We start from the raw sequence: 27,886 nt of genomic DNA, 5'->3' as shown, positions 1-27,886 counted from the left end.
GTAGAATCACCTCTGTGAATCCATGTTAGGGACTAAGAAATTTTTTTTTTTGTTAGATTTTATTTATTTGACAGACAGATCACAAGAAGGCAGAGAGGCAGGCAGAGAGAGAGAGGAGGAAGCAGGCTCCCTGCCAAGCAGAGAGCCTGATGTGGGGCTCGATCCCAGGACCCTGAGATCATGACCTGAGCCGAAGGCAGAGGCTTAACCCACTGAGCTACCCAAGCGCCCCAGGGACTAAGAAATTTAAATTTAGGGTGGAATCAGTCTTATAGGGGTGTCCTGTTTTATTGTTTAGGCTCATTGACTTTATCCTAGCTCAGCCCATCTGCATAAATGTTCTCTACCTTAGTGAAAATTGTGGAAGTAGCCCAGTAAAAAGAAAAAGTTATTTTTTTCTGAATGTATTTTGAGGTCCCCCGAATTTCTCTTTGTTGCCGATGGCATGATGTTGATAAGAATTCAGGGATGCCTGGTGTGCGGTGAATCTCAGGGACCCTGGTCATCTAAACTAAATGTGCAGTGACAGCTTGGAACACGAACCCAGCCCAAGTCTGAATGCTGGGTCTGTGCTACCTGGGGGTCACCCTGCTTGTGGGTGCCTGGAGCAGGCTGCTTAACCTTCCTAAGCCATGCTCTTCTCATTCTCAAAATGGTCCCTCAGGCTTTTGGGATAAAAATGAGCTAATGCATATACAGTGTTGCCTAAAGTTTGTCTTTTCCTTCTCTCTCCCCTTTTTTCTTTAAAAAAAAAAAAAAAAAAGCCGGGAGAGTCAGTTTACTGGCTCTGTTGAACACACTGTCCTGTCTGCCCCTCCCCCGCCACAAGCACATGATGACAAATTCAGCATTTCTCAGGATACCATTTCGACTTGGATGTAAACCAGGCTTCTGAGTTACATTTTATATGACAATGTGTCCCCATAATTTTCATCTCCGGGGCTTCTTGAATTGCAGCATAGCATGTTTCTTCCAGTAGAACTTGAAATTAAATAAATAAATGGTTAAGTTGCTGACTGTAGCTAATAATGATTTGTACCAAGGCTGAGGATTACACAGCGGTTACATTTAATGGTGACAGTTTCCTTCAAAATACTTCCTTGAATCAAAAAGCTCAAATGTTTGCGTATGCGTTTGTTTCTCATCTGTGATGTGTGGGTGCGGGCACACACATGCGCACACACCTCTCTGTATGTGAGAGGGCTGAAGGAAGCATGTGGTTGAACTCTGGTCTAATTTGAACAGTAATTGTTCTAGAGTTTATGATTCTATCTCATTAAAATTATTACTTGAATTTCAAGAGAAGAGAAGATTCCTTCCACACTCAGCCACTCACATAGGAAGAAGCGATTAGGGCAGGTGTCACCCCAGTTCCCTTGTCCAGCTGCCGTCTTGTGTGTAATGGCCCCTTTGCGGGGTGAGGGGCAGAGACCAAGTTTGACTGAAATGATAACTGGTAGATTTCTTGGCTAGGTAGACGCCAAGATATGTGTGTGTATATATATACATATGCATCAATGCATTTATTATATGTTACATATATACATATGTGTTACGCATTCTGTTTGTGGATATCTATGTGAAGATCTATATGATGTATACACACATTTACTCCGATGGATGCCTAAAAAGAAAAATGCAATATGTGCTAATGAATCAAAAAGAAAAATTTTCAGGACCTTTGAATAAATTGAGTATATTTTAAGATTCTTTTGAAAATTTAACTCTGAAGCTAGTCTTCATCACTGTGGCTTTGAAATGCCCTAAATTATTTTCTGTGGGTGGGTAGACCCACTTTACCACCCATGGCAGCTTTCCAGCTAGGGTCCTGAAATGGATGTAAGTGGGTAATTTCATGAATTAGTAGATAAGCAGTCTCCTCCCCTGTACTGGCACCTTCACTCCCCTGTACTGACTGATGACTGCAAATCACAAGGTTAAGAAACAGAACTAGTACCATGAAAGCATAGTTTTACCTAGAGGTTTCTATGGGAAAGTCAGTCAGGATTAGAATAGTGGGGAGTTTGGGAAAGATGCTGGTGTTTATAAGTCTAAGAATCACATCATTAACTCTTTCCAGTCTTCTTCAAGATGGTACCCCAAGTGAGGCTCAAGTTTGTAATTCTCCAAATGTAGTTGGTCCATTTATGATCTGTTGCCACGTCTTACATACTTGTTCCTGAAGGGATAGACAAATTATGTTAGTATCTGGGTAAGATTTTTATCCAGCGCCCCCCCCCCCCCAAAAGATCTAAGAATTAGGGTTTTTACTTTGAATGTAGGCAGCCAAGCCTGTGGGAGTTTCAGACTATCCATACAGGTTGGGTAGGAATTCAAACCTTGGCTGTGGTCCTTACCCCACCTCTCTGACGTTGGACAAATTCTTGAGCCTTTCTTTGCTTTAGTTCACTCCTCTGTAACATGCATGATAGAGGGACTAAGGGAGACAAGTTCTGTGAAACACTTAGAATGTGGGCAGGGAGTTAGTGTCCCAAATATGCTAATTGTCATTGTTGATTTATGGCTAAAAATGAATTGTGTCGTGCAAACATTTAGGGAGGTTGAACACCGCCAGCTTATGTAGAAGATTTTACTGCACTTTGTACTCTTGAGAAATGTATTTTGGTTTAATACTAACTCCCATGAGGTGCTTCGGATACGTCTCCTGTCCTCTCCCCACAGACGTTACCGATTAGCCTGACAACCACTTCTCCATGTGGTTGTTGTCCCCACTTTGCAGACGAGGAAACCGAGGCTTGGATGAATGGGCTTTGATCAATGGGAAGGTTAGGAATTGTGTGGGAATGTTTTCATGGCCTTTGTTGTATACATCTCTGGTCAGTGTACGGCTGTGAACACATACACCTACTCCAAAGGACAGTCTCCAGGTTGTGACTCTTTCTGGTGTTCCTTTGGGGTAGTATGCTGTAGGGTAACAATTTCCTGGTCAGGCATCTCCTTTATTCAACATCCTGTGCTGGTTTTATTCATACTGTTTGCACTGTTCTAGCACTAATGCATTGGATTATACACATTCCCCCACACACATCCTTTGAGATGCTCAGAGCAGTGAAGGGGGTGGGGGTAAGTTCCAGGTCGGAGAGAGGCATGCCCAGAATAGTTCCCTCAGGGCCCCTGCAGTTGCTGGGGGGCGGCCTGTGCTTTTCAAGCTGATGACTGCGAATCACAAGGCAAAAAACAGGACTAGTACCATGAAAGCATAGTTCTACCTAGAGGTTTTTGTAGGAAAGTCATCACTCTTGTCTTAAGCTTTGGAAGTGTCAAACTTGTTGAACGCAGAGTTCTTGGGAACATTCAGGATGCCCCCAATTTTGCCCTGACCCCAAACCCAGGTCTGGAGGTGACACACCTGTGCAGTCAGTCATTGTCCCCATGCCCTGCTGTTCCCTGACCTTCGAAGCCCACCATTGTGCACCTGGGGTGGGAGTGGGCAGCGTGATGATGTCACAGCTTGGGGGAGTATTAGCTAAGGACCTCGGTGCGTTGGGCGAGTGAGGCTGGCGTCCCGGGATCAGTGCCGCTTCATACCGGGTCACTGCATAGATGTGGTTGGCTCTTGCCGTCCGGCCCTGGGATCCCTGCCTGTGGGACAGTTTTCTTCAGGATTATAGGGTTGACATTCCCCACACCCAGTGTATACGTAAATGGACACTCAGGTGTAACTTCATTGTAAGTTGAATAACCTCACAACAGATCAGCTTTTTTTTTTTTAAAGATTTTATTTATTTATTTGACAGACAGAGATCACAGGAGGCAGAGAGGCAGGCAGAGAGAGAGGAGGAAGCAGGCTCCCTGCTGAGCAGAGAGCCCGATGCGGGGCTTGATCCCAGGAGCCTGGGATCATGACCTGAGCCGAAGGCAGAGGCTTTAACCCACTGAGCCACTCAGGTGCCCCAGATCAGCTTTTTTTAAAGATTTTTTATTTATTCATTAACTTCAGGGAGCGAGCAAGCTTGTGCCAGTGGGGCAGGGGTGAAGGAGGGAGAGAACCTGAAACAGATTCCACGCTGAGCTCTGGAGCCTGGCGTGGGGCTCGATCTCACGACTGCGTGACCTGAGCCGAAACCAAGAATCAGACACTTCACCGACAGAGCCACCCAGGCGCCCCTCAGATCGACTTTTTTAAAAAAACAAACCAAAAAAGGTGGGGGCACTTCTAAGCGTAGACGAGTTTTGTAGTCTTCCTTGGTCTTCCGTCTTGGTCCCTAACACGACGTTTCATTTCCATGTATTTATATTTTTTAAGGGATAATTAATTTTGTAATCATCGATTCTGTTTTTAGAGTTCTTTCATCTGTTTTGCCTTCACAGGATAGAGCAAAGCTTTTCTCAAACTGTACACGCTAAACTCTTGGCAATACAAGAAAAGGGTTTTGACTGGACAGCAGACTAATGGAACCACCGAGTTTCTGAAAATAGCTGTTGGCTTTCCAGTTGGCTGGGATTGGCAGGGTCCCCACGTCCTCCCATTCCTCAACTCTGCATTTAAAATACTCCCTAATAATAGAAGCTTCATAATGTTTAGTCGTGACTCGCCCGAGATTTCCACGTATGCTGACCTTTGAGGTGTGTAACCGTTTATGAACTTGGAGGTGCAGGTTGTCAGAGCCCCACGTTCCAGATGAGGAACCTGGTCCGGGAAAGGCTTAGAGCCTGAAGTTAACCAGCGAGTTGGTCCCTGCCCCAGTTCAGCACCAGCAGGCTGTCCCCCCCCGGCCTCTGAGGGTTCTCTCCCGGGTGCATCAGAGCCACACCTGCGGTGCGGAAGCTGGACTTCTCAGAGACCGTGCCTCCCTCTTCTTGGAGCTGTTGGGTGCAGGGCAGACGGTGCCACATGGCTGGGTGTCAAGGTCAAGACCAAGGCGGTGCCAGGCAGGACTGCAGGCTCTGAATTCATGTTGGTAGTACAACAGCCTTAGGCAGCCCTGCTCCCCCAGGGCCTTGCTGGGGGCATCCTAGGCCCATGGGTTTTACAGGCAACGTGGATAGGCCTCTGCCATCACACTGTATGCGGGCACTTGGATGAATGCTAGTCCCTGTAATTCTAAGAGAAAGTCACAACTTCCCTCTGCTAAGTTTACCACGTGTGTTGAGGCATCAGCAAAGACTTAAACTTTGGTACCTACAGTGCTTGTTCAGTGGTTTGATTGTTCAAGATCTAGTGTGATATTGAAAGGGGTACCGGGGGATTTTTCTCCTGGAATTTTTTTTTTAATGCTTTTTTATTTATTTGAGTGAGCGAGAGAGATTGAGCGAGCATGGGTTGGCGGGGTTGGGGGGTGGAGAGCAAGAGGAGAGGGAGAAGCAGACTCTCTGCTGAGCAGGGACCATGATGCGAGGCTCAGTCCCGGGACACCAAGATCACGACCTGAGCCGAAGGCAGCCGATTCATTGACTGATCCCCCCAGGCGCTCCTCCCCTCTGTGATTTTTGTCTGAAGTTCGTTCACACACTCTCTCTCCCGCGTCCCTAGTCCTCCTGGCTTCAGCCCCAGCCCCTGCACTCCCAGTGCCGGCTCTCTGTAGCATGGCTCCTTGTCCTGGGAATGTTTTTTGGCCCAGAGCTTCAGTTCCGTCCTGATTGATAACTGCGTAACTTTTGCTCTTGTTTTGAGACACAAGGCAGACAGGCGGGGAGCTCAGCCTTCGGTATCCGCTTCTCGGGATTTTCCTGGCAGCCACGTGGTGAACTGTCACACTTGCTGCTCTTCCGTTAGGTAGGACATAGTCTGGTGCATGTCGTTTGGCTTGCAGACCTCTCTTTAAATCAGTCAATCAATAGATAGATCGATTGATCGATCACACACACACATACCCCAAGGGTGGAAGAGAAACCAGGATAAGGAGAAGAACCAGATAACTTTCTTCAGGTAAGTGACTGAGCTGTCCCATTCACCATGTAGAGTGATTAGTCCCAAAGAAATGACAAAATATTGTGGAAACAGATGTTAAGTGTTAGAGTCACAGAGGCTTTGGTTCAAATCTCTGCTTTGCCACTTTCTCACTAAAGAAAGTTCTAGTTACCCAGAAGCTCCCTGGCACTTTAAGGAAGTGGGACTTGAAAAATCAACAGATCACCAGAATATTCTTTACAGAATTACCCAAAGATGGCGTGAACACCTTACAAAGCATAGGGAAGGGAAGCAGAATTGGACAGTGGTTCTCAGCAGACCTATCCACCCCCCAACCCGCTGTGCTTGACAGTGTTTGCAGACATCATCTGGTTACCACAGCTGGGGAACGTTGTGGGTAAAAGTCAGAGGGTGTTTCTAAAAACTTTAAAAAACATAAAATAGCCCCCCAACAAAGAATTATCAAGCCCCAGATGCCAGTGGTGCTGAGATTGAGTTAGGAGTAGTATTTATCGAATCTAATTGTCCCACTTAATATCCGGTGACTATGCAAGACAAGTCGTTTTCATCCCCGTTTTACAGATGAGAAGATTGGCCTTTGGTGGAGATTAAGAAACTTGCCTTTGGTTATTCAGCTACTTTTAGACAGACCTGGCATTTTGGAGTTGACACGTATGCGTCCATAGCCTGTGCCCTTTCTGCTGGCCTCTGCAGTAAGCGCTCTGCTCCATCAGGGATGGTCACAGCCAGGCAGGGTGAGCACCTGCTTGAGAGGGACGGGTAGAGATGCTAGTCTCCGATGTTTGCACTTTCGAGGTGTCTTCTGAGAATCTCATTCTCGGATTCTGTTTTGAAAGGCGGTTTGTCGTCTTGGCCCCGGAATTAGAGTGGCAGGCACATAGTCCTTGGCCACAACCAGTGAAATCCCTCTCCCTTGTCTATGCACCTGTGAGTCTTATCCTTGTTCCTGTCCCAGCACTATCAGCCCAAGGGCTAGGGTTCCAGTGAGGGGCAGCCAGAATGCACCCCTCACCCCCATCTCAGCCACATTCTAGACCCAGGCTGTTCTTTAAGCAACATGGGTAAATGGGTCCAGCTCATTTTCCTTTGGGAGGTCCGTAGAGGCACAGATGAGGGGAGAAGGGAAGGAGAGGAGAGGCAGGGGAAGCGGTCACATACTTTTGGAGATTGCAGCTTAATGTCCGCTTGCTGATCAGCGAAATTCTGCCAGTTTCTCAGGTAGAAAATTCACAGGTAATCAGTTTCTCTTGGAAAAGGAGACCAGAGAGGTCCACTCAGTAGCTGTCAACCCTGGCCACAGATAAGAATGAGCTGGAGAGCTTTTTTTAGGGGGTGGGTAGGGCCAAGGGAGAATCTTAAGCAGCACCCACCCTCCACCCCCCAGCATGGGTCATGACATGGGGCTCATTCTCACAACCCTGAGATCTTGACCTGGCCTGAAATCAAGAGTCAGACGCTTAACCAACTGCACCCCCCAGGCGGCCTGCAGCTGGAGGGTTTCTGAAGGACACCTGTGTCTGAGCCCCTGTACCAGAAATGTTGTTGTCTAGGAGAGGGCTGGGTACCTGGCTCTTTTTTTTTCTTCTTTTTTTTCTTTTTGGACTTCTCAGGAGTTTCTAATGTCCAGCCAGGCCTAAGAGAACCCCTGGTTAACTCCACACTTCAGTCCTGCCGGTCCTGCTCAGGAAAACCCGACTCAGGAACCTGTTGACATCATTCTGTCTCTGGAGACTAGAAGGATGGGGGCGGGGGTGGGGGGGGCGCTGGGTTCTGTGTCCCAGGGTGGCCTCAGTAGCTTGTGGGGAGTGGAAGAGGGGCCACAGTCCAGTCTTAAATTCCATCTGCCAGAACCTTGCATTGACATAAATTTCTCGTCCTCCTTCAGATTTCTTATTTTAAATGGTTTACTCTTAAGTCACATGTTACATAATCATTTGGGTAATTTTTCACAAAGCTTGGAAGTTTCCCTCTCCAGACTATGTCTCTCACCAACATTGTTTATAGAAAGGAGGTGATTTTCATTTCCAATTTTACTTTTTGTTTCCACTTTCACTGCTGTCTACAAATCCTGTACCCCCGAGGAGGAAGCTCTAAATACTTAATGAGCTTTGAGGGAAACTTTTTAATAAAAAATAACCTAATTAATGGCTTGACGTCGTGATAGATGATACACTTGAAACTGTAGTCTCCAAACATTTTTGCTTAGCAAACCTTTTGAAAAATTTGAAAAAGCTGTGTGTCACACATTTTATAAGAAATTTTTTTCTCATACATTTTTGACACCTGTAATTTGTCAGCAGCTCAGTAAGTTATTAGTCCAGTAATTGCAAGAGATATAATTTCTCGTGTAGCGAGTACTTGAAAAATTTGGAAATTTCATTTTGTAATTGCAGACATGCTCATTTTATGGAAAATATCTGCCATAAAATTAACAAAATCATTCCTTATTGTTTAAAACAGCTATATGAAGCTTATTCCCTGTCACTAAAAATCTGACTTTATTTTAAAAAATTAAATAGGAAAATTGGGTGGATGAATGGTAGATAAGCAAGACTTTCCACTCCATGAGCCTGTCACCCAGGCAGTGGTGAAGTAATCTGTCTCATGTTCTCGCCACTCTCTTTTCTCCCCCTGGGGCTGTGCATTTTTCAAAGCCTTCCCTTCACCCTGTGCTTTTATACCCCGCCAGGTGCGTGCTGGCAAGCCTCAGGATGGGTGAGAAGCACATCTTTCTTTGGAAAGCAGGAGGGGGCAGGTTGTGATTTAGGTAAGAGCAGGTAGGAAAGGAAAGGCAGCAGAAGACAGACACTGTTCTCAGATCAGGTTTGGGGAAGAGAACATGTGCAAGGATGTAGAAAATTATTTCCTTAAAGCTACCCGTGCCCAGGTTTCTGGAAAGTCTTCGTATAGCCCCAGAGCAGTGTACAGAGCTCCACTGTGGAAGATACGGGGGTTGGGTGAGAGGGTGGTTAGAAGGAAGAAAAATCACTCAGCTCCCTGTCGTTTTGTGTCCTGTCACTTCGCTCATTTCACTTACTTTTTAGAATATAGATGAGAGAGAAACATACACAGGAGTATGCACACGACAAAGCCCAGATTATGTTAGAAATTGGCAGGTTGCAAGCACTGAATCTGGCAGGTGTAACCCCGAGGAGAGGTGGGAGTTGACACAGCCCAGCTAACAAAGATTCCATATCAGAAGGAGGGGAGCCTGTTCAGGGTTTTCCGTAAGACCCGGTGTATGAAGTTAGGGGCTCTGTATTGTGGTGGTAAAGAGCAGGGACTCCAGAGCTGGACTGCGTGGGCTCTCATTCTGGCCACTGCTTACCAGCTCAGTGACCTTGGGCAAGTTTCTTAAGCGGCAGCCGATGGTTTCTGGCACATGATAGGTGAGCCACACATTAGCTTATTAGCCTTTGCAGTCTTGAAGCTCGTTCCCAGACTGTGGCTGGAGCTCTTCCCCCAGCAGACTTGGAGTCTACTGGCCAGAGACGTGATGACGGCCAGAGGATGGCCAGTGTGGAAAGGAGACCAACCAGGATCTACCTGGGTGCCAGAGCTCATGCCAGGGCCATTTTCATGGAACCTTTATGAAAAGCCAGTTGGTGTCCTGGTGTAAACCTGTAGAACCTCTAGTTCGGACTCGCCACTCATTGAAATTCCAAGAGTGAGACCACACTGAGTTTGATGGGGTGTCTTGATGCTTGCTTGAGCACAGTGTCCCATTGGCTAGCCGGGCAGGAAGACGGACTGCTAGCTTCAGATGCCCCGAGATGTGGGAGGAAGAGCTCTCAGCAGGACACGTGCTAATGAAATCAAACATTGGGCTTCTGGGTACTTAGCTTCGCTTCTCCCCAGTATCCCAATCATTCCTTGGCCCTGTTCTGGCTACTAAAGGTGTACGTTGTGAATTTCTTCAGGGTATGGAGGTCTGTTCTTCGGTAGCTGAGTTGGGAGAGAATCCAAGTGTATCCTCACTTTTTTTTTTTTTTTCATTTATGCATATAATCTGTTTCTTAGATTGCTTGCAAAAATTTTTGATTTTAAAACTTCTCCAGAGAAATGAGATACTTATCTTGAGAAAATTATTCCAAAATCTTGGGAAATTCAGACAGCTGCAGGATAACACAGCATTTTAAGAAACCGTCCGTGTCCGTGGTGTGGCTGGGCGGCTTTGTGGCAGGTGTCAGGTCACTGCGATGCCAGGCTGTGCCCCAGATCCCATGGGAGGTGACGGCCTGTGGCCTCTTCCTTCTCCTGAAGACGGAAACAATTGTAGGGGCATATCTATTCTCCTCGGTCTGTGTCCCTAAGCTTGTCTATATTGAAGGGGAAGAGCTCTCTGCAAATAGGAGTGTGGAGGAGACTGGCGTGTCCGGGTGCCGCACGGGGCAGGTGACGACACGCTGCACCCTCCCTGCAGGCAGCCCACTGCCCTTGATGGGACAGCAGCCTGGCCACACCTTCCCCCTTGCGTTGCTACCACCTCCATCATCTTGTGCATTTGCCTTCTGTCACTGTGAGGTCAGTGTCGTCACTGTCTGTGTTGCTGCTTCGTTCGCCATGACACCGTGTCCTGAGTGTCCTGGTGGACGCTGTGGTAAGGATGCAGGGTGTCCATGACTCATCCCTCATTGCACAGTGACCCTCATGCCTCGTCCCTCATTGCACAGTGACCCGGAGAGTCCAGGGGCACAATGCTTTCGAGCAAGTGCTGAGCCTTCCGCGCACCTGCATGGTCCAGCCCCTCCGGCTGCCTTGTCCAGACAGCTTACCCACCTCAGCCCTCTTCCTCCCCTGCCATCTTCTCCGCCAGTCACTTCCCCTTCCAGACCTCAGGGGACCTTTCTAAATTGCAGCCCCTGCCAGTCACCCCCACCCCATACTTTCTCTTCCTCCCCCTTCCACACTCTCCCATGAGCCCAGCGCCTCTGCCTGCACACCCTCCCCTGCTGTGCCCCCCACCCCCGCTGCCCCCCTGCGAACTCTTCTTCGGGACCCTGGCTGAGATGATGTCCTTGACCCATGGCAGATAGAGTCCCTCCCCCAGCGGTGTTCCTGCGGCGTCTGTCCGTCCGTCTGTGCCTGCAGTGTGCAGTGGCGGGTGGGCCATGTGGTCCCGATCGAAGCTTACCACGAGCCAGAGATGCGCACCAGTTTCAGAGACGTGGTGAACAGAATGTAAAAATACTTCAGTTACACGTTGGAACGATATTTTGAGTGTATTGGGACAACTACAGTACAGTATTAGAATTGTTCCTGTTTTTGGGGCGCCTGGGTGGCTCAGCGGGTTAGGGCCTCTGCCTTCGGCTCGGGTCATGATCCCAGGGTCTTGGGATCGAGCCCCATGTCGGGCTCTCTGCTCAGCAGGGAGCCTGCTTCCTCCTCTCTCTCTGCCTGCTTCTCTGCCTACTTGTGATTTCTGTCTGTCAAATAAATAAATAAATAAATAATCTTTAAAAAAAAAAAAAAGAATTGTTCCCGTTTTTTACTTTTAACTGTGACCATTAGAATTTTTCGAGTTCTACATGTGGCTCCCATTATGTTTCTGTTGCCCAGGGCTAGTTAGTTTCTCCCTGTAGGGAACAAGGGCACCTTGTCTCTGGAACCTTTAGGATGTCCCATTCTGAGTGTCTAGTCCCCAGAGTTCTTCCCCAGAGTTTCCACGTCTAGAGTTGATCGGACCGGAAATTCAGATCGCTGAGTGCTCCTCGTGCAGGGAGCTGGGATTTCCAGGCCCTGAAGTCTGCTTACGTGTGGAGCAGGGAGAGAACTGGACGTTGTTGAGCTACCGCCACCCAGGGAGGAAGGAGAGGACACTGTGCACCTCTCAGCCCCTTCTTGGGACGAGCAGCTACCTACAGCCGCTGGGAGTCCCTTTGGGCCCGCACACAAGTGCCGTCTCACAGCCGTTGGGACGGGGCGGGGCTGTGCCTCAATGAAGGCCTGGCCTCTCTGACTTCGTCTTCGCCAGCGCCGTGCTGCTTTGCTGTTCGCCCCTTCCGTTTCATGTTCTGAATATATTGAGCCAAGTATCCTTTAAAAGGGATAATCTTGGGGTGCCTGGGTGGCTCAGTGGGTTAAAGCCTCTGCCTTCAGCTCAGGTCACGATCCCAGAGTCCTGGGATCGAGCCCCGCATCGGGCTCTCTGCTCAGTGGGGAGCCTGCTTCCCCCTCTCTCTGCCTGCCTCTCTGCCTACTTATGATCTCTCTCTCTCTGTCAAATAAATAAATAAAAATCTTTAAAAAAAAAAAAAAAGGGATAATCTTCCCCATCACACATTCCTCTGGCATGATTAAGTTCTGCCCGCCGCCCCAGTGCGATGTCGCAGGAACCTCTAACGGTCCCGGTCCCGTGGGTTTGCCCCGACTTCTTGCTGACACAGAAGTCTTGTTTGTTGTTGTAAATAAGAGCTGGCGTCTCCAGGACACACCTCGCTGTCCCAGTGAAGGCAGGTCTCGTCCCTCAACTCAGAAAACTGAATGGCGGAGGGGCGGGCAATGTGAAAGTGGGATGTGTTTCTTTGAAAAAATATCTGAATTTGGTTTGGTTTTGTGTTCTGGGGCCTACCTGGTGAGTTCTGGCAAGAGCACATGCATTCAAGGAGCTTCCCTTGATGGCACGTTTGGCTTTTTAGTGGAATGCCACTCGACTGTTGGATGAAGGAACTTCTGGGACCTATTTTTGAAGCCATTTGCCTTGACAGCCAGAGGCACCTGGGTCTGAAACATCTGGTTTTGCAGCGCGTGGGGCAGGTGGAGGCTGGACTCACGCCCTCTGCGGAAGGCACAGCCATTCTGTCCGCATGGCCAAGGCTGATATGTGGGACAAGGAGAGGGAGAAGCAAGCCCGTCTGTCCTTCCTCTTGTGTGCGGTGGCATAGCCGGCTTCGTGCTTCAGTGAGGAGTAGACCGCACCTGCCACTAAGTGGGGATTGACATCCAGGTGACTCTCCAGACACGAAGCTGTTGAGTTCAGATATTTATAACATTTTGTCTAAAAGTGTCTGTAAAAGGTTCTGAAGCCATTCATTATTTAGATCATTCAGAGCACATACTTCCCAAGTCACTCTAAAAATAGAACCCATTTCCCCCATCGACTGAGTCCCGGTGCCGGAGTACGGGCCATGTGCTTTGGAAGGAAGGGGCAGGTGGGAACGTCGCATGTAATGGTTCGGTGGGAAAGCAGAGGGTTGGGCTCCTGGGTGGCTCAGTCAGTGAAGCGACTGCCTTCGGCTCAGGTCATGATCCCAGGGTCCTGGGATCGAGTCCCACATTGGGCTCCCTGCTCAGCAGGAAGCCTGCTTCTCCCTCTCTCTGCCTACCACTCACCCTGCTTGTGCTCGCTCTCTCTTCCTCTTTCTCTGTGTCAAGTAAATAAATAAAATCTTATCTTTAAAAAAGCCGAGGATTCTTTTTCTATCTTGGTGTTAGAGCTGTGATGTGTACCTTAGCTCATAATAGGCAAAAATCTAGTCATGCTCTATCTTTCCTCCCAAATTCTTTTTCTGTAGTTTGTGTTCCAATTCCTCTGTATGTCTCTTCCATTTGTCCTGAGAAATTCTAAATAGAATCTTCCTGGAAGTCACTGCTTAATAATTTCTAGGATAAACCCCCAGGCATTTGGTGTAGTACTGAATGGTTTCTGCTTAATGTAGTTTGAGAGGCTTTTAAACTTTTGATCTTGAGACCAAAAAAGGAAATTTAGATCATAACTTAGTACACATTCTCAGATGTATGTAATAGAAACGGTTTTCTTGAATCACTGGGTTCATGTGAGGCACTCCTATTTTCTGTCTCGTTCTCCTGAACTTCTAAACGATGCTTCTCCTGGGCCGCCTTTGGGATTGCAGCTCCTGTGCTCCGGGCACGGTCGGTTAAGCGTCCGACTCCTGGTGTCGGCTCAGGTCATGATCTCAAGGTCATGAGATCAAGCTCCTCGTTGGGCTCTGCACCCAGCAGGGAGTCTGCTTGAGATTCTCTCTCGCTCTCGCTCCCTTTCTCTCTGGTGAATAAATAAATCTTAAAAAACAAAACAAAAAAAATCCCTGCCCAGCCACACCTGCGTGCGCCCTTCTCTGTCTTCTGGTGCTCTTCTCCCCCCGCAGTGTCTTCTCTCCCTTCCACTTGCATGTGCCGCGCAGAGTCTCAGCCCTGTTCTCACTGCACACTCTGTGGTACTCCTGACGTCACGTCATTCGATGTGACCTTCAGCTTCTAACCTAAAGACTGAAAGTCTCTGTTGTTTGTGTTCTTTGAGAAGTCGAGTCTCATTTCTTTAGTGAGGGCCACAGGGCCTGGTGTCCGCTTGACGGCCGGCCGCCCAGGCCAGTGTGCGCGGGCAAGCTTGGGAGACGTCCGAGGGCCATCCTAGGGTTTCACCCAAGCTGTTGTCCTGGTCCCCAGGCTTCGGGTTCCAGTGGCATTCACGTGGGTGGCAGCTTCCCTCTCCGTGGCGATGGCACACGCTAGTCCCTTTCCTTTTTATTTAAATGGGGAGAGTTATTTTAAGGGTGCGGGGGGAGGACGGTCTGTAAGATAATCATCGCCTAGTGGGCTGGCTCCGGGACCACATCTGGTATAGTTACTGCACGTTTCCAGTAATGTAATATAGATTTTTGCTGTGCCTTATCTGACACGTTTCAGGGGCTCCGTTTGGCCTTGTCATTACATGGGAAAATAATTTGGTGGCTTGTCAGAAGGGAACATTTGTAACTGTGTTAGTAACTGGCACATTTTCAGCCTCTAATTAAGGCTGGGATGGACAGCAGTTACTTAACACTCAACAGTAAGCACAAGGAATGCCCGTGTTCACTGTATGCGCTGAAACCGGTTTGGCTTTGTAGGCTCTCGTAGGTGACTTGCTGCTTGAGGGAGATACCTGCATAGTAGAAATTAGGAAAATTGATTAATGTATTTTCATAACATTGGTGTAAGATGTCATCCTGTGGCAGCAGGGACATCAGGAAGCCGTGCTGGCCTTAACGTTGTCTGTGTGGGGGCCCATGGGTGGGGGGTCCTGCCGCTGCAGCCCCACCCAGGTGTCCTTGAGGTGCCCCTGCTTCTCATCTTGCCATAAAGACTGCGACTAGGCTCTCTGAACCCCTCCTAGCTATCTTCATGGAACTGAAGTTGTGTTATAAAATTGGTGCGTTGTCATTAACCTGAACGCTTTACATTTCCTGAAGTTTCTGTGGTTCTGGCAGCAGTGGGCTGGTTTTGAAAACGTAGATCTCACCACACATTCCATTTGGTGAAACCCTCGGGTAAGCCAGTTGAACTTGGTGCTGTTCCGTACTTTTATTTTATGTTCCACCTGGTCTTTCAGCGGTCACCCTTGGTGCAAACCAGAGAGAGCCTTCAGTCTGCTCTGTGGGCGAGGTTGCTTTATCTTCGGCTGTTTTAGAAATGGTGTGTTCCGTTGAGTGCGAAGACCTGTTCATGTCCAAGTGCAGCTGCTGAACCTGACCTCAGGCACGCCAGGGGTTCAGTTACCTGCCCGCCTGAGGAAAGCAGAGTCCAAACAGGAGACACTGTCACAGAGAATGCCCCACACGGGTATTTTCATAGGACTCCCCCCCAGTCTTGTCACACTGCTCTCATCACAGTCCCTTCCCATCCACGCCGTACTGAGCCAGTGTCCCAGGGAGAAGCCCAGAGCCGGTGCACAGCCATGCCTTCCCGCTGGTTACTGAGCCGTAGGATGGAGTACTCATTTGTAGCCCAGACTCTAGAACCAGCCCACCCAAACTGGGCTGCCTTGGAGAGGTCCCACACCACTCTGGTCTCTAGGTTCCCCATCTGTGAAATGGGCATCATTGCAGCGCCCACCTCCTACAGATGAAGTGAGAATCAGAGTGGCCCGAGCAGGCACCTGCTTCACTCCTGTAGCCCTTTAGTGGCAGGTGCCTGGGCCAAGCTGCGGGCCCGTGCCCGGGTTAGAACTCTGACAGCCTCTCCCCAGCAACAGAACTTGGGTAGTGGGTGTTTTGTAAGTTTCTAGTAAGATGCACTGAGGTTAATAACAGGAGTAGCATTTCAGAGATGGGAGGGTATGGAACTCCTTTAGGTAAGCCCATCTGCCTCTGATGTGTTTTTCCTTCGTTGGTGGCAGCAGGGGACGGGGGCAGGTGGCAGTACCACTACTTAGGTTAGGTAGACGTCCAACTTACTGTTCGTAGTCTGCACACCCCTGGGTTTTGATCATGGAGTTAACTACCACCCCCACTGGCTATACTAAATCAGTGGAATGGAGAGTGGGAATGCCCCCATCACTTGCTGGTGACGATGTCTGCCTTTTCTGCACCTTCTGCTGACTGCTGCTGCTGTTTCAGATCTACAGCATTAATCGGCACCTGTAGCTTCATGTTAGATGTGGTTATCTCCACGGTGGGTTGTAGCAGGTGCAGCCAGGAAAATAAAAGGAAAGAGAATCCGGTCGGGAGGATTGAGGCTAGTCTCATGCTTCTTGTACACCCGGCCGTTGGTAGCTGATCTTTCACTGTCCTCCGTGCCTCGCAGAGAGGAGGCAGGTAGCTTTCTAGCTAATTGGATTTTTTTTTAACTACTTAAAAGGCAGTGCTGAGCTTGCAGCAGATCATTCCGGTGAATCTCATTCGTATTTCCCAGATGCTGCTTTATAAATGCAAGAAGAGAGGTTTTTCAAGTGCATTTAAAAAGTAGTTTGTGTAAATTAGAGAATTCCTCAGTAAACCGGGGAAGAGTAAAAATAAGAGCCCAGGATTTGGGGTTAGGAGGTCTGGATTCTCTTGGGCTTTCAGGCTAGCTATGGGACAGGTCGGATCACAGAACTTCCCGAGCTTTTAGGCATTTGAATGTGGTAGAAGCAACTACATGTGTTTATGTAAGGGTAAGAGACTTAACACCCTGGGGTCACCTGAGTGTCAGAAGCTCTGACACAGGCACCCTGCAGCAGGACGTAGAGGCAGCAAGACCTGTCGGGCGCCCCGTGGTCCGGGCCGGTGACCCCAGAAACCCGAGTTACGACTTCCCAGGGGACTCCCAGAGTCTGGAACGGGGCTTGTGAGCTCCTCCAAGTGAATGTCATCCAAGTCTCAAGTCAGAAAGATGTATGCTGTGTGGTAGCACAGAGGCAGGAAGAAGTATGTTACGCCCAGAAATTAACCAGCAAACTAATCCATGAACTCGGATTCCAAAGTAGCGTACTTACAAGTTTGAAAGCTTGAGCCCCCCTCCTTGTTTTTTTGGGTGAGAACTAATTTCTAAGATTTATTAGTCACTGGATTACTTCACTTTCCCTGGACTCCCAGCTCTCAGGAAGCTCTTTATAGCACTTAATAAATACTAGGGTGTTCCCAACATTCCATTACTGTCTTCTCTATAAACTGGGCCACCTGCGACCCCAAACCCTGTGTGGTCCCGAGTGTCCCTTCCCTTACTGAAGGCATGCTCCCCAGTTCCAAGACTTGATTTGTTTCCGTTCAGTTGGGTAGCAGCCGCCCTACAGGGCTGCCGACTGTCACCACCCAACACTGTGACGGTACCCGGGACTGTAGGTGGCGTCTTTCATCCATGACTTACCGCAGAAATGTCGTATTAAAGAAACAACCAAACATTTTTAAGAATGTTGACACTCAATGGACAGACGGGGACATTAACTCTTCACTCTCTTCTCCACAGACGCGGGACGACTTCCTGGGACAGGTGGACATACCTCTCAGTCATCTCCCGGTAAGGACCGTCAACCTGTTTCGTGGGGCATGCTGGGAGCAGTGCTTTCTGATTGTTTCCGGTTGGGTGTGTTTCAGAGCAATAGTTCCTCAAGGCAACAGAAGAGCAGGCTGAAACGAAGTGTGTGTGCTCAGGCCTCTGTGCCTTTCTAGAAAGTGGTCCTTTTGAGGGGACAGGAGAGAGCTTAATTGTGAAAATCAGGCATCTCTAAATCATCCACGTATCCCTGTCTGCATCACCAGCCACCGCCTCTTCTGGTCTTCCTTTTGTCACATCATGAAGCAGCTCCCTTTCTCTGTCACACCCTCCTCCTCGTCACTGGAATGTCTTTACTTTCAGATTCATCCTTTGGGTCTGATCAGACATTCATTCCCTTTGTCTAGAATTACATGTGTGTTTCTCTTCTCTTGGGTTACAGCTGTACCAGCGAGTGCTTCCCAGATACGGGTGTGTGGCTTTCCTTGGGCAGCATGGAGCTACAAGTGACAAGCTCACTCACTGTTCTGAGTGAACTTGTCAGCTGCGGGCACCCATTCCAACTTGAGAAATTACACTGAGTTAGTGGACAAGGTGGTGTTACTGTTCCTACCCGCTCAGATGAGTAGCAGAGTTTGGGGGGCTTTTGACCAATAACTGAGGCGAAAGGTGTCTTCTGCGTGTCCCAGAAGGCAGTATAGGGAGGAGAGGGGACAGGACCTGGAGGCCTTGGTGGAAGGCGGGTCAGCTCGGGGTTTTCACATTGTCCCGTCCTCCATCCTGACCCTTCTTCCTCTGGGCATCACAAAGTGACTCAAGTAGCACCACCTAGGGGAGGGTAAGTCCAACGTTTCTGCCTTTCAAGGGCATTTTATTAATTTTTTTTAATGCTTCATGGGAGCAAATAGCTTAAGTAGTCTGTAAACTAAAATGACTTACACCACCTAGGGGAAGTCTGCTGCTGTGTTGAAATCATGGCTCTTACCGTATGTTAAGTACCAAGAAAGACTCTTGTCTTTCCCAGGAAGCTCGGAAGATGTGTTGTGAAGGCATGAGATAGCGAGCAGCAGATTCTTACTTACTCAGGGGAGCTGTTAAGGAAGAAAGGTTTCAAGCACATTCCCTTCCAAAAAATCGGAAGCAAAACTGATGCCATTAAAGTATTTTTATTCTGTCTAAAAACCCGAAGCTCCAAGGTACTCATGGAGGGTGATTGTGTGTGCGTGACACCGGCTCCATAAGCCGTCAGAAACCTCGTTATCCTTCTATAGCCCCGTTGCGCGGATATGGAAGTCCCAGTGTTGGCGACACACACCTCCGTGTCTGTGGGTCTTCTGTTTCTGCTCTTCGGGTCGAAGCTGTCATCTCACATTTTGAGGCAGTGAGGGTTGGTTCTTTTGTGGGTATCCCTAATCAGCCACCCTTTTCCGTGACATAAAAACCGACTCTGCCTGCTTGTGATCTGTCAAATAAACAAATAAATAAATAAAATCTTTTTTTTTTTTTTTTAAAGGGGAACTTAGGGAGTTCTCCCATTTTTTTTTTCTAAAGATTTTATTCATTTATTTGACAGAGATCACAAGTAGGCAGAAAGACAGGCAGAGAGAGGCAGAAGCAGGCCCCCTGCTGAGCAGAGAGCCAGATGTGGGGCTCCATCCCAGGACCCTGAGATCATGACCTGAGCCGAAGGCAGAGGCCTTAACCCACTGAGCCACCCAGGCGCCCCTAAATAAAATCTTTTTTAAAAAAAGAAAGGTTGGGCGGGACTCACAGAGGACAGAGCAGTGTTGCTCTCCAGAGACGGAGGCCGTAGAGGGAACAGTCCAGCTTCAGGTTTGGGTGGAGGCAGGAGTGAGCTTTCAGAGGAGGCGGTGACGGGGCTGGAAGCTGAAGCAGAAAGCGGCCAGTGAAAGGAAGTAGCCGGTGAGTGCCTGGAGGGAACTGAGAACTTCTCAGTGACCTGAGCCCGGGGCGCGAGGGAGTGCCCTGCTTCACATCTGCGCAACCGTGACCTTGCGTGGAGTCCAGTAATCAATGTACTGACGATGGGCTGGCTTTGTGGAGCCACTGAAGTCCGGGAAGTGGGCCACAGAGGAAGCAGGAGTGGACCGAGGGTGCATCCTTCACCTTCCAGGTGGTGGCAGCGAGCGTGTTCTGAGTGGACACAGCTTTTTGGGCTCGGGATTTGAGGGGCTGCCATGTGGATGGTTGATGGTATGTGAGGGGAGCTCATGGGAAAATCACACAGTGTCCTTATATTTTGGGGAACCACAAGTGTGGCTGGGAGAAACGGCTGTCAGCATTTGATTGTGTTTTGCGGAGTCAGGGGTGGTCGCCCTTGATGGCTACATGACCATTGTCGAGGCCGATTATATACGGCCTAGAGAGGCAGTTTTTGTCAACATCATCAACGTTTAGGTAAAAGAGATTAGGAAAATTGTCTCCTTAGCAGTGAGAAAAGACAGGGAGAGCAATAATGTAAATTGGCCATTCCCGAGCCAGGCGAGCCTTTTCGAGGTTGGAGGTATCTGGGGTTTGATTATTAACCTCATGCAGCCCCGTTAGCTGACGGAGCATGTGTTCCTCCACAGCTGTTGGCTCACGGACGTGATTCCAGGGTCCGAGGAGGGGTCCAGGCAAGCAGCTTCCCCCCTCCCGCAGCCCGGCATGGTCACTCGTGACCGCAGCCACGTGCGCTAGCTGAGCATTTGAAACGAGGCCGATATGGCTAAGGAGCTGAATTTATCATTTTATTTCAGGTTAATTAATTAAAATTTAAATTTAGAAATTTTGCCACGTGTGGCAAATGGCACCATATTGGATGGCACATGGGAGGTTGAGACCGAGTGCCCTGGCTTGGGTAAAAAAATGTATGATTCTGGATTCCCCTTTCCTCAGATAATAATTCCAGCTGTTAGAGGGGTTCCCAAAGCCCCACCGGTTTTACGTAGTGATTTAGCATTTGTTTTTTTACCCCCTACCTGAGGCTTTTTTTTTTCTTTCATTCTACACATCAGATATACTAAGAAAATTTAATTTAGGTTGTAATAAAAAACCTGGATGTTTGAAATTATAGAAATTAAAAATTTTTTGTTATTTTTTGAACTCCTATTAGCAAAATACCTAATTGCATTTGCATTCATGTGCATGTGTGCGCACAGACACACTTACTTATTTTAAGGCATTTTATTTTATTTTATTTATTTTAAGGCATTTTAAACCAAGAATGAGGCATTATCTTATTGCCACAAGATACCACGAACTTGTATTTCTTTAAAAAAAAAAAAAATCCTCTCTGTTTTGATTCTGGTCTAAGAGATTGCCTTAATTTGAATGAAGCCCTTTTCTAAATCAGGAGCTTCATGGAGAAGATCCAGGACAGCAGAACTAAGCTCAGTGTAATCTCTTGTGATTGTTAAATTATTTTTGATAATTTAAATCCTATTTTGTGTTTCATGTATGTTTGAAAAATAACTATTGTAGGCCTAGCAATTGATGTGAGTCCTTCGTTCCTTGCTGAAATTCTAGAGGCATGTTGGCTCCGTTGGCGAGGGGATGTTGGTGTTGCCGTGTAAAACCTTTTAGGATCTTAGGAGTGGCTTGCCTAAGTTGTCTATACTTGGCAGCTCCAAGTTGACTGATCCCACCACCCCCCCCGCCCCGGAAGTCTGGAGGGTCAGAGCAAACCTTCCACTGGCACCCGTGTGAAGTCACAAACGCCTCGGCATCTTGGACCTGATGCACGGGGGTCCTCCTTGGCCCCCTGCCCGGCGTCGGGTCCCTGGAGTAAGGCCTTGCTGGGCCCTGTGAGCCGGTGCAAGGGGCTGAGTTGGCATTCTGCCAGGGTGACAAGTGACGGCAGCACTCGGGAGAGGCACCCCGCAAGGTGCACCCCGCAGGCCAGTGTCACCACCTCAGTTCTCCACCACAGTGACCAGAGGAGGCCCATGTCAGCTCTGTCCTTGTCCCCTAACCAGGAAAGAGGAAGGGTTGGTCATCTGGAAGGAAATAACCTTGTTCCCCGTTCTGATGGTGGAACCCTCCGTGAACCCTCAGATGCTTCCAGAGGGGAAGTAAGTCCTTTTGGACCTGGGATTTACTTTTCATCCTTCCTCGGCCCTATCCAGGTTTATTCCTGGAAGAAACCATGGAAAGGAAACAGGACATAGGAGCTCGGGATGGGAGGGACGTCTATGTCCTTTGCTCCCATTCTAGATGAGCCACTCATCTTTCATACTTCTTGTCTGTTTTACTTACTTTTGAGGGCAGGAGCGAGGAGGAGGAGCGGGGGCAACAGGAGAGGGTAAATAAGGTTGGCGGTCCCACCTTTATGCAGATCTGAGAATTCAGAAAACATCAGTTTGTGTTCATGGGAGTCTCCAAAGGTCAGGCTTTAAAAGATCTCTCCAGAGGGACGCCTGGGTGGCTCAGTTGGTTAAGCGACTGCCTTCAGCTCAGGTCATGATTCCAGCGTCCTGGGATCGAGTCCCACATCGGGCTCCTTGCTCAGCAGGGAGCCTGCTTCTCCCTCTGCCTCTGCCTGCCTCTCTGTCTGCCTGTGCTCACTCTCTCTGACAAATAAATAAATAAAATCTTGGGGGGAAAAAAAAAAAAAGATCTCTCCAGAATTGTTGGCCCAGACCTGGGAGATGGGTGAGTTGCCTTGGTGACCTTAATAGGCTAGTAATCCTTTCTGGGCCTCTGTGTTGTCACCTGTAAAAGGAGAGCAGGTGCGGAGAGGACCCCAGGTGTCCATCCTGCTCTGGGAGACCTCGTTGTCGCTGCCTCGTGGCTCAGTGAGCAGAAGCACAGATCACCAAGATAACATGCGTGTCACCTGGGAGATTAGGGCCCCAGGGCTCGCTGGAGGTGTGCAGAGGAGGGGAGACTCAGTAATTTAGGAAGGTAGTCGTTCCCCTCCCTGCCTGACATCTGTACGGCAGCCAAGGCAGAGCTGCTCGTCTTGTTTGTTTGTTCCCACGCGAGGCGGGGCAGGGAGTTTGCGCTTGGGTCAGCTCAGCGGTAACCGGCTGCAAGGCCTGATTGCGCTTCAGCTACCGTTTTTCCATCTGTTCCTGAAACGCGGTGTCACGGTGTTGAAAAAGTTCATGACTTTCGTGTTCACGTGTTATGACTTCAAGTTTTATGACTTGCCTTTACTAGTTACTTAGAGGCAAAATACCTCCGAGGCTGGTACTAACGGCAGAAGGGCATCTTCTGGCGGGTGTTTCCCTCTCTCACTTCTGCGATTTTCCTGGACTCCTCCTTCTGTGGTGTCTCCCCTGTCCTTTGAGCCCCCAGGCCCCCACCCCATTCAGCTACGAAATCTGTGTCCATGGGAAACGCCGGGGTGGAGAGAGCTCTTCTAAGAACATCAGTTTCTCCTGTGGTCGTCAGGTGCTCCTGGGGGCACTCAGGGTAGCGTTTGGATTTCAGTTCTCTAGAACGAAGCATGATCACAGTTGTTTCAGGTGCCGTGGCCATACTTGAAGCTAACTCAGATGATGAGCACCTCTTTTCTTTTTACAGCTGGTCGCAGGGTAATGGTTCCCTCTCGTGTGTATAGAATTCAGTGTCCCAGAGTATAGAGGGGCCTGACACCATTTGTCGACGCCCTGCATTTGACAGATGAGGTTACCTGCGCCCAGACAGGAGGTGACTCGCCCACTGATAGTAGGTTGGCAGCAGTGCTCAGCCACACCCTGCGTCTCCAGCCTTGATCTGTGAGGTAGTCAGGGTTCTGGGGGCGGGCGAAGGGGGGTCGAGTGTAAGGCTTGCGTGCTGTTGGTGATTGCATCCAGGTTTGGCATCTAGGGTCCCGGAAGTCTGCTCGCTTCCGTTTGCTCACAGACCTGTTCTCGCAGTGATTGCGGTTCTTCAAGGTGAAAGTGCTGTCTGTCCAAAAGGTTTCCTTGGGAACGTGCGGTGCTCCGGAACAGGAGGCAGCTGTGGGCGGGAGATGGTTTTTAACCAGTGCTGTCCTGGGAATCTCCATGGGGCTTTTTTCCAGCCCGTAGGATCTGGTAGGACCCTGAGTAATGCCAGGAAGAGTCCTGTCACTCTTAAGGCGGTCACCATCTTGTTCGCAAGCAAGAATTTCCGTGGAGGTGAATTTTCATTATTTTTTTTAAGATCTTATTTATTGGAGAGAGAAAGAGCATGAGAGGGGAGAAGGTCAGAGGGAGAAGCAGACTCCCCACGGAGCTGGGAGCCCAGTGCGGGGCTCGATCCCTGCACTCCGGGATCATGACCTGAGCCCAAGACAGTGGCTTAACCAACTGAGCCACCCAGGCGCCCTGAATTTTCATTATCTAATGGCCTGCCTTTTATTGGAGAACATGGAGGTGGCAGTATTGACAAGTGACATGAAAATGAGAATTAGCTGCTGGTGACAAATGGCCAGGGTGTGTGAAGTGTGCTGGGTGCCCTTGCAAGGACTTCATCAAACCGACTCAGTTGATTGGTTTATTCCTCACAACTCTGTGAGATCCTGTTACGGCCCCAGTTTTTAGATGAGGTCACTGAAGCACAGAGAGGTAAGGGACTTGCCCTTGGCCACATGGCTCTGCCAGTAATGAGGCCAGGACACAGACCTGGGAAGTCTGCCTCTTCATCTGTGTGGTGTTGGGCATTTGAACTACGGAGTTGTGTGGACAGGTTCACTTTCAGGGGAGTCTGTGCAAGCTCTGTGGTTTCCTCTGCTCACTGGCTCTTGTGTTCTCTGCTGACCCTAGACCCCCTCATGCCTGCTAAGGATCCTGTAGTTTGGTTCTTGCAGGATCTTGTAGCCAATTTCCTCAGCTTGAACTATCATCCTTCCTGCCAGTGGTCCACCTGTCCAGACTTGCCCATTCTTCTCCATGTGGACCACACATCCCCGGACCATTTTGATCCCCAAGTTGAGAATCAGCCTCTGCCCTCCACCCCAGGTCCCACGGAATGTGATTTCTCCACATTGGTGAATCTGTTCCACCTTAAGTTCAAGTTACTCGTTGCTACCACCGTCCCTGTTACCTATCATTGTTACTCTCAGGGAAGGCACCGTGTTGTATCCACACGTCTTTCCCGTGGGTATTGTTCTAAAACTAGTTGTGGTTAAATAAATGAGAAAAGGAAGAAATGCAGTGGTATTCTTGATTAACTTTCCCATAAGAAGTGGTATATATTTGGAAACCTTTTTCTTCAGAAAATGTTTCCAGAATGTCTAGCGGGACTGCCTTAAAGTGGACCGCCCAGAGAGTGTAATTGACTTCCTTCAGCAACAGTGAATTTTCATGGCCTTGATCAGATGAATCAGTCAGCTGATCGTACAAGTGCCTGCTTCGTGCCAGGCAGTGTTTCTGCCACCAGGGATTGACTGGTGAGCAAGTCCAGGTCTCTGATCTCATGAGCTTAATTCTGAGAGTGATAGATGGCAAATTAGTAAATAAGTGAATAAGATAATTTCAGATGGTGCAAGGGGGGAAGGTAACCGGGATGCTCTGATAGAGGGTGGTAAGGGGAAGCAGGTGGTGGCAGTTAGGATGCAATGTCTGCGCGTCTGACTTGAGATCTCACACCTGGGTTCCGGAGTGGAGCCTGCTGAGGCCATTTAAAAGCAGAGCTGTCCAGCAGAAGGACCGGCTAAGGCAGCATCAGACGTGATGTGCACCAGGAGAGATGAGGCCAGGATCCTTGGTGCAAGGGGCGAGTGGAAAGGCTGGTTCACAGGGACGTTACAAGTAATTAAGAGCCAGGTTATGTTTAATCTTGTAGGACATACAGGAGAGAATGTTCAGTTTATTGTAAGCAGAGTGGGAAGGAATTGGAGTTTAATGTAGGGAATGACATAAGGTATTTCAGGTATAAATGTATACATGATCCCTCTGATACAAATCAGTACATCATGATACCATGGTTTGTCTCTTCCACTACAAAAGTAAATATTTTACCTTAAAGAGCCTAGGCATTTGAGGCTTTGCTACATACAGTATTTAAAAATTAATGAAATAATAACATTGATTTTTCCAACTTCCTTCTTGCTCTGACCAGTGAATTCAGCACAATGAGTACTGATTTCTTTAAAAAAATATCACAGTTACCTTTCCTAGCTTCATGAAATACGCACTAGCAAGAGGCTGATTAATGGCACTATCTCAAATGGTCTCCGTGGAGCGGATAGTCTTAATCAGTTATCTTGGGCTAATGATAATGATATTCCAATGTTAAATGTAAAACAAAATCGCCTTCACAGGCATATTTTCCTGTTAACTCCATTTTTAGGTTTCTTGGATCACAGGGACAGGAAGGCACCAGTGACCACTGGTTCTCCAGAATTAACGAGCATTGAGATTGAGGCCTGCACCCTGTGGTTAGAAATTAGACTTGGCAGTGACGACTGTAATTTTGTCATTTGTCTAAGACTGGGGTTGGCTCCTAAAAATGGGTGTTGATAGTGACATCTAGTGGATCTTGGGTAAAGTTTTGTGACCTATAAAATAATTCACCATCAATTACTGGGTGAGGAACCAACCCTGTTTTTACCTCCCCGTGTTCTAAAACACCAGCGTGTGTTCTCTGTGATCCAGTTTGGTGTATCTAAAATACAACAGTATCAAGAGTTTTGAAACTTACTTTTTCTTCCTATAGACAGAAGATCCGACCATGGAGCGACCCTATACCTTTAAGGATTTTCTCCTTAGACCCAGAAGGTGAGGCTTTGGGGTGCAGGTGTCCTTCGTGCTTCTGTCATTGGTTTTCTCTGAGGAAGATTTCGCATTCTTTTCGTTTTGTGTCTTTTTTTAAAAGTCATCATAAATACAAAAGATGTAACCAAGTCATGTCCTTTATAACCGATTTTCTTCCGTTACACAGTCATAAATCTCGGGTTAAGGGATTTTTGCGATTGAAAATGGCCTATATGCCGAAAAACGGAGGTCAGGATGAAGAAAACAGCGAGCAGAGGGATGACATGGAGGTAAGTTGGGGAGCTGCGGGCCTTTGTCTGTTTTCTTTGCCCAAGATCATATAATATTTCATGTAAGACTTTTTAATTTAAGGAAATAAAAGTGGATGAAACTTAACTATAGAAAAACGTACCTGGGTCTTTGAATCTGTGATCCTCTACTGATGTTGTTGGCTTCGCTTAAAAATAAATAAATTTTGGAAATAAACTTCTCATTTTATGTTACAGCACTCATAATTGAGGAGGCTTCTCTTGATAAAATGCTGTACCCGCATTTTGTGGACAGCCCCTTGCCTGTGTGAAACTCGGCTCCCTCTATTTCATGCTCTTATTTCTTTGGACTTGAGCTCGTTGTAAATTTCCTCAGAGTGCTTGGAATTGCTTCAAAGCGGATGAAATGATTTAGGAAAGCTCTTCCAAGTTTCTTATGCGCTTGGCCCACAGGTGATGCATTAGGAAAGCTCTCCTCTAGAAAAGCCATTTTGGAAGTGGCTGTCCAGAGGAATTTTTCTTCCCTCCTGGCATGGCTAGCTGCCTTTCGTAACTCCCTAGTCCCATGCCTAGATCGCGGGGCCCACCCTCCCCGTGCATGCTTCAGACAGTGCTGTTGCGTTAGACAGATTTTCCTGTTGTTCTGAAAATGTGCATTAAACGGGGCCTCTCTGGGGCTTACTTGCACATCTGTTTGCAGCCGTGGCATATACGTGATACGTGAATTATGTGTTACGGGCACGTTATCGGAACCCTCTCCAGGCCAAGTGGTCACATTTCCGGGCCGTGTTTGACTTGTGCACGTTCTCTCTATGGGGAGGAGCGAAGCGGGTGGCAGGCATGTATGTATGAACGTTAAGATTTCATGAGCACATCGGCCGATTTTTATCTCAAATCCGGGGAATTTTTTACACCCTCATAGCTTTCCAACTGCACTAACCCGTGAATGAGTTTAATTTTCCAGTGACTTTACTAGAGGATGTTAGGAGGGAATACTTAATGCCTAAAATATGTGTTGCAAAAATGTAACTCATGACTCTGGTACCATGAAGCCTGTCGGTGGGGCAGCAGCAAGCGGGGAGGGCCGCAGTGGAAAGCTGCTCCTGGGTTTCTGCTCTCATGCTCAGACTCCGTGCAGAGTGGGAGCCTTCCAGGTGCCATCCTGCCTGGGGAGTGATAGAGCCTGGGCCTCCTGGCCCCCTGTGCCGTGAGCGCTGGTAGAACACACGTGTGGTACGGCTCATCGCCCCGGCTCCTTCTTACCTTATGGGGGTGTCAAAAAGACAGCAGCGGTAACGTGACCCATGTCCCTGGCATGGTTCTGCACAGCCCTGTGGAGGCCTTCAGGTCAGAGTAAACCCGTGTGCGGA

General features: G+C 48.4%; 1 protein-coding gene across 7 annotated transcripts in view; it reads left to right on the top strand.

Annotated features, from left to right (window-relative positions):
• The window catches only part of NEDD4L (NEDD4 like E3 ubiquitin protein ligase), a 335,730-nt gene that overhangs the window by 241,662 nt on the left and 66,182 nt on the right, over window positions 1–27,886 (top strand). For all 7 annotated transcript variants that reach the window (XM_080822006.1, XM_080822005.1, XM_080822009.1 and 4 more), the window contains 3 exons: window positions 17,555–17,605; window positions 26,210–26,271; window positions 26,435–26,537. In XM_080822006.1, coding sequence (XP_080678132.1) covers window positions 17,555–17,605; window positions 26,210–26,271; window positions 26,435–26,537 — 216 coding nt within the window. The remainder of the gene's footprint in view (window positions 1–17,554; window positions 17,606–26,209; window positions 26,272–26,434; window positions 26,538–27,886) is intronic.

The sequence above is a fragment of the Martes martes genome (genome assembly GCF_963455335.1).
Source record: "Martes martes genome assembly, chromosome: 13".
Lineage (NCBI taxonomy): Eukaryota > Metazoa > Chordata > Mammalia > Carnivora > Mustelidae > Martes > Martes martes.
Note: the sequence above shows the minus strand (reverse complement) of the source record. Positions and strands in the feature narration are given on the sequence as shown.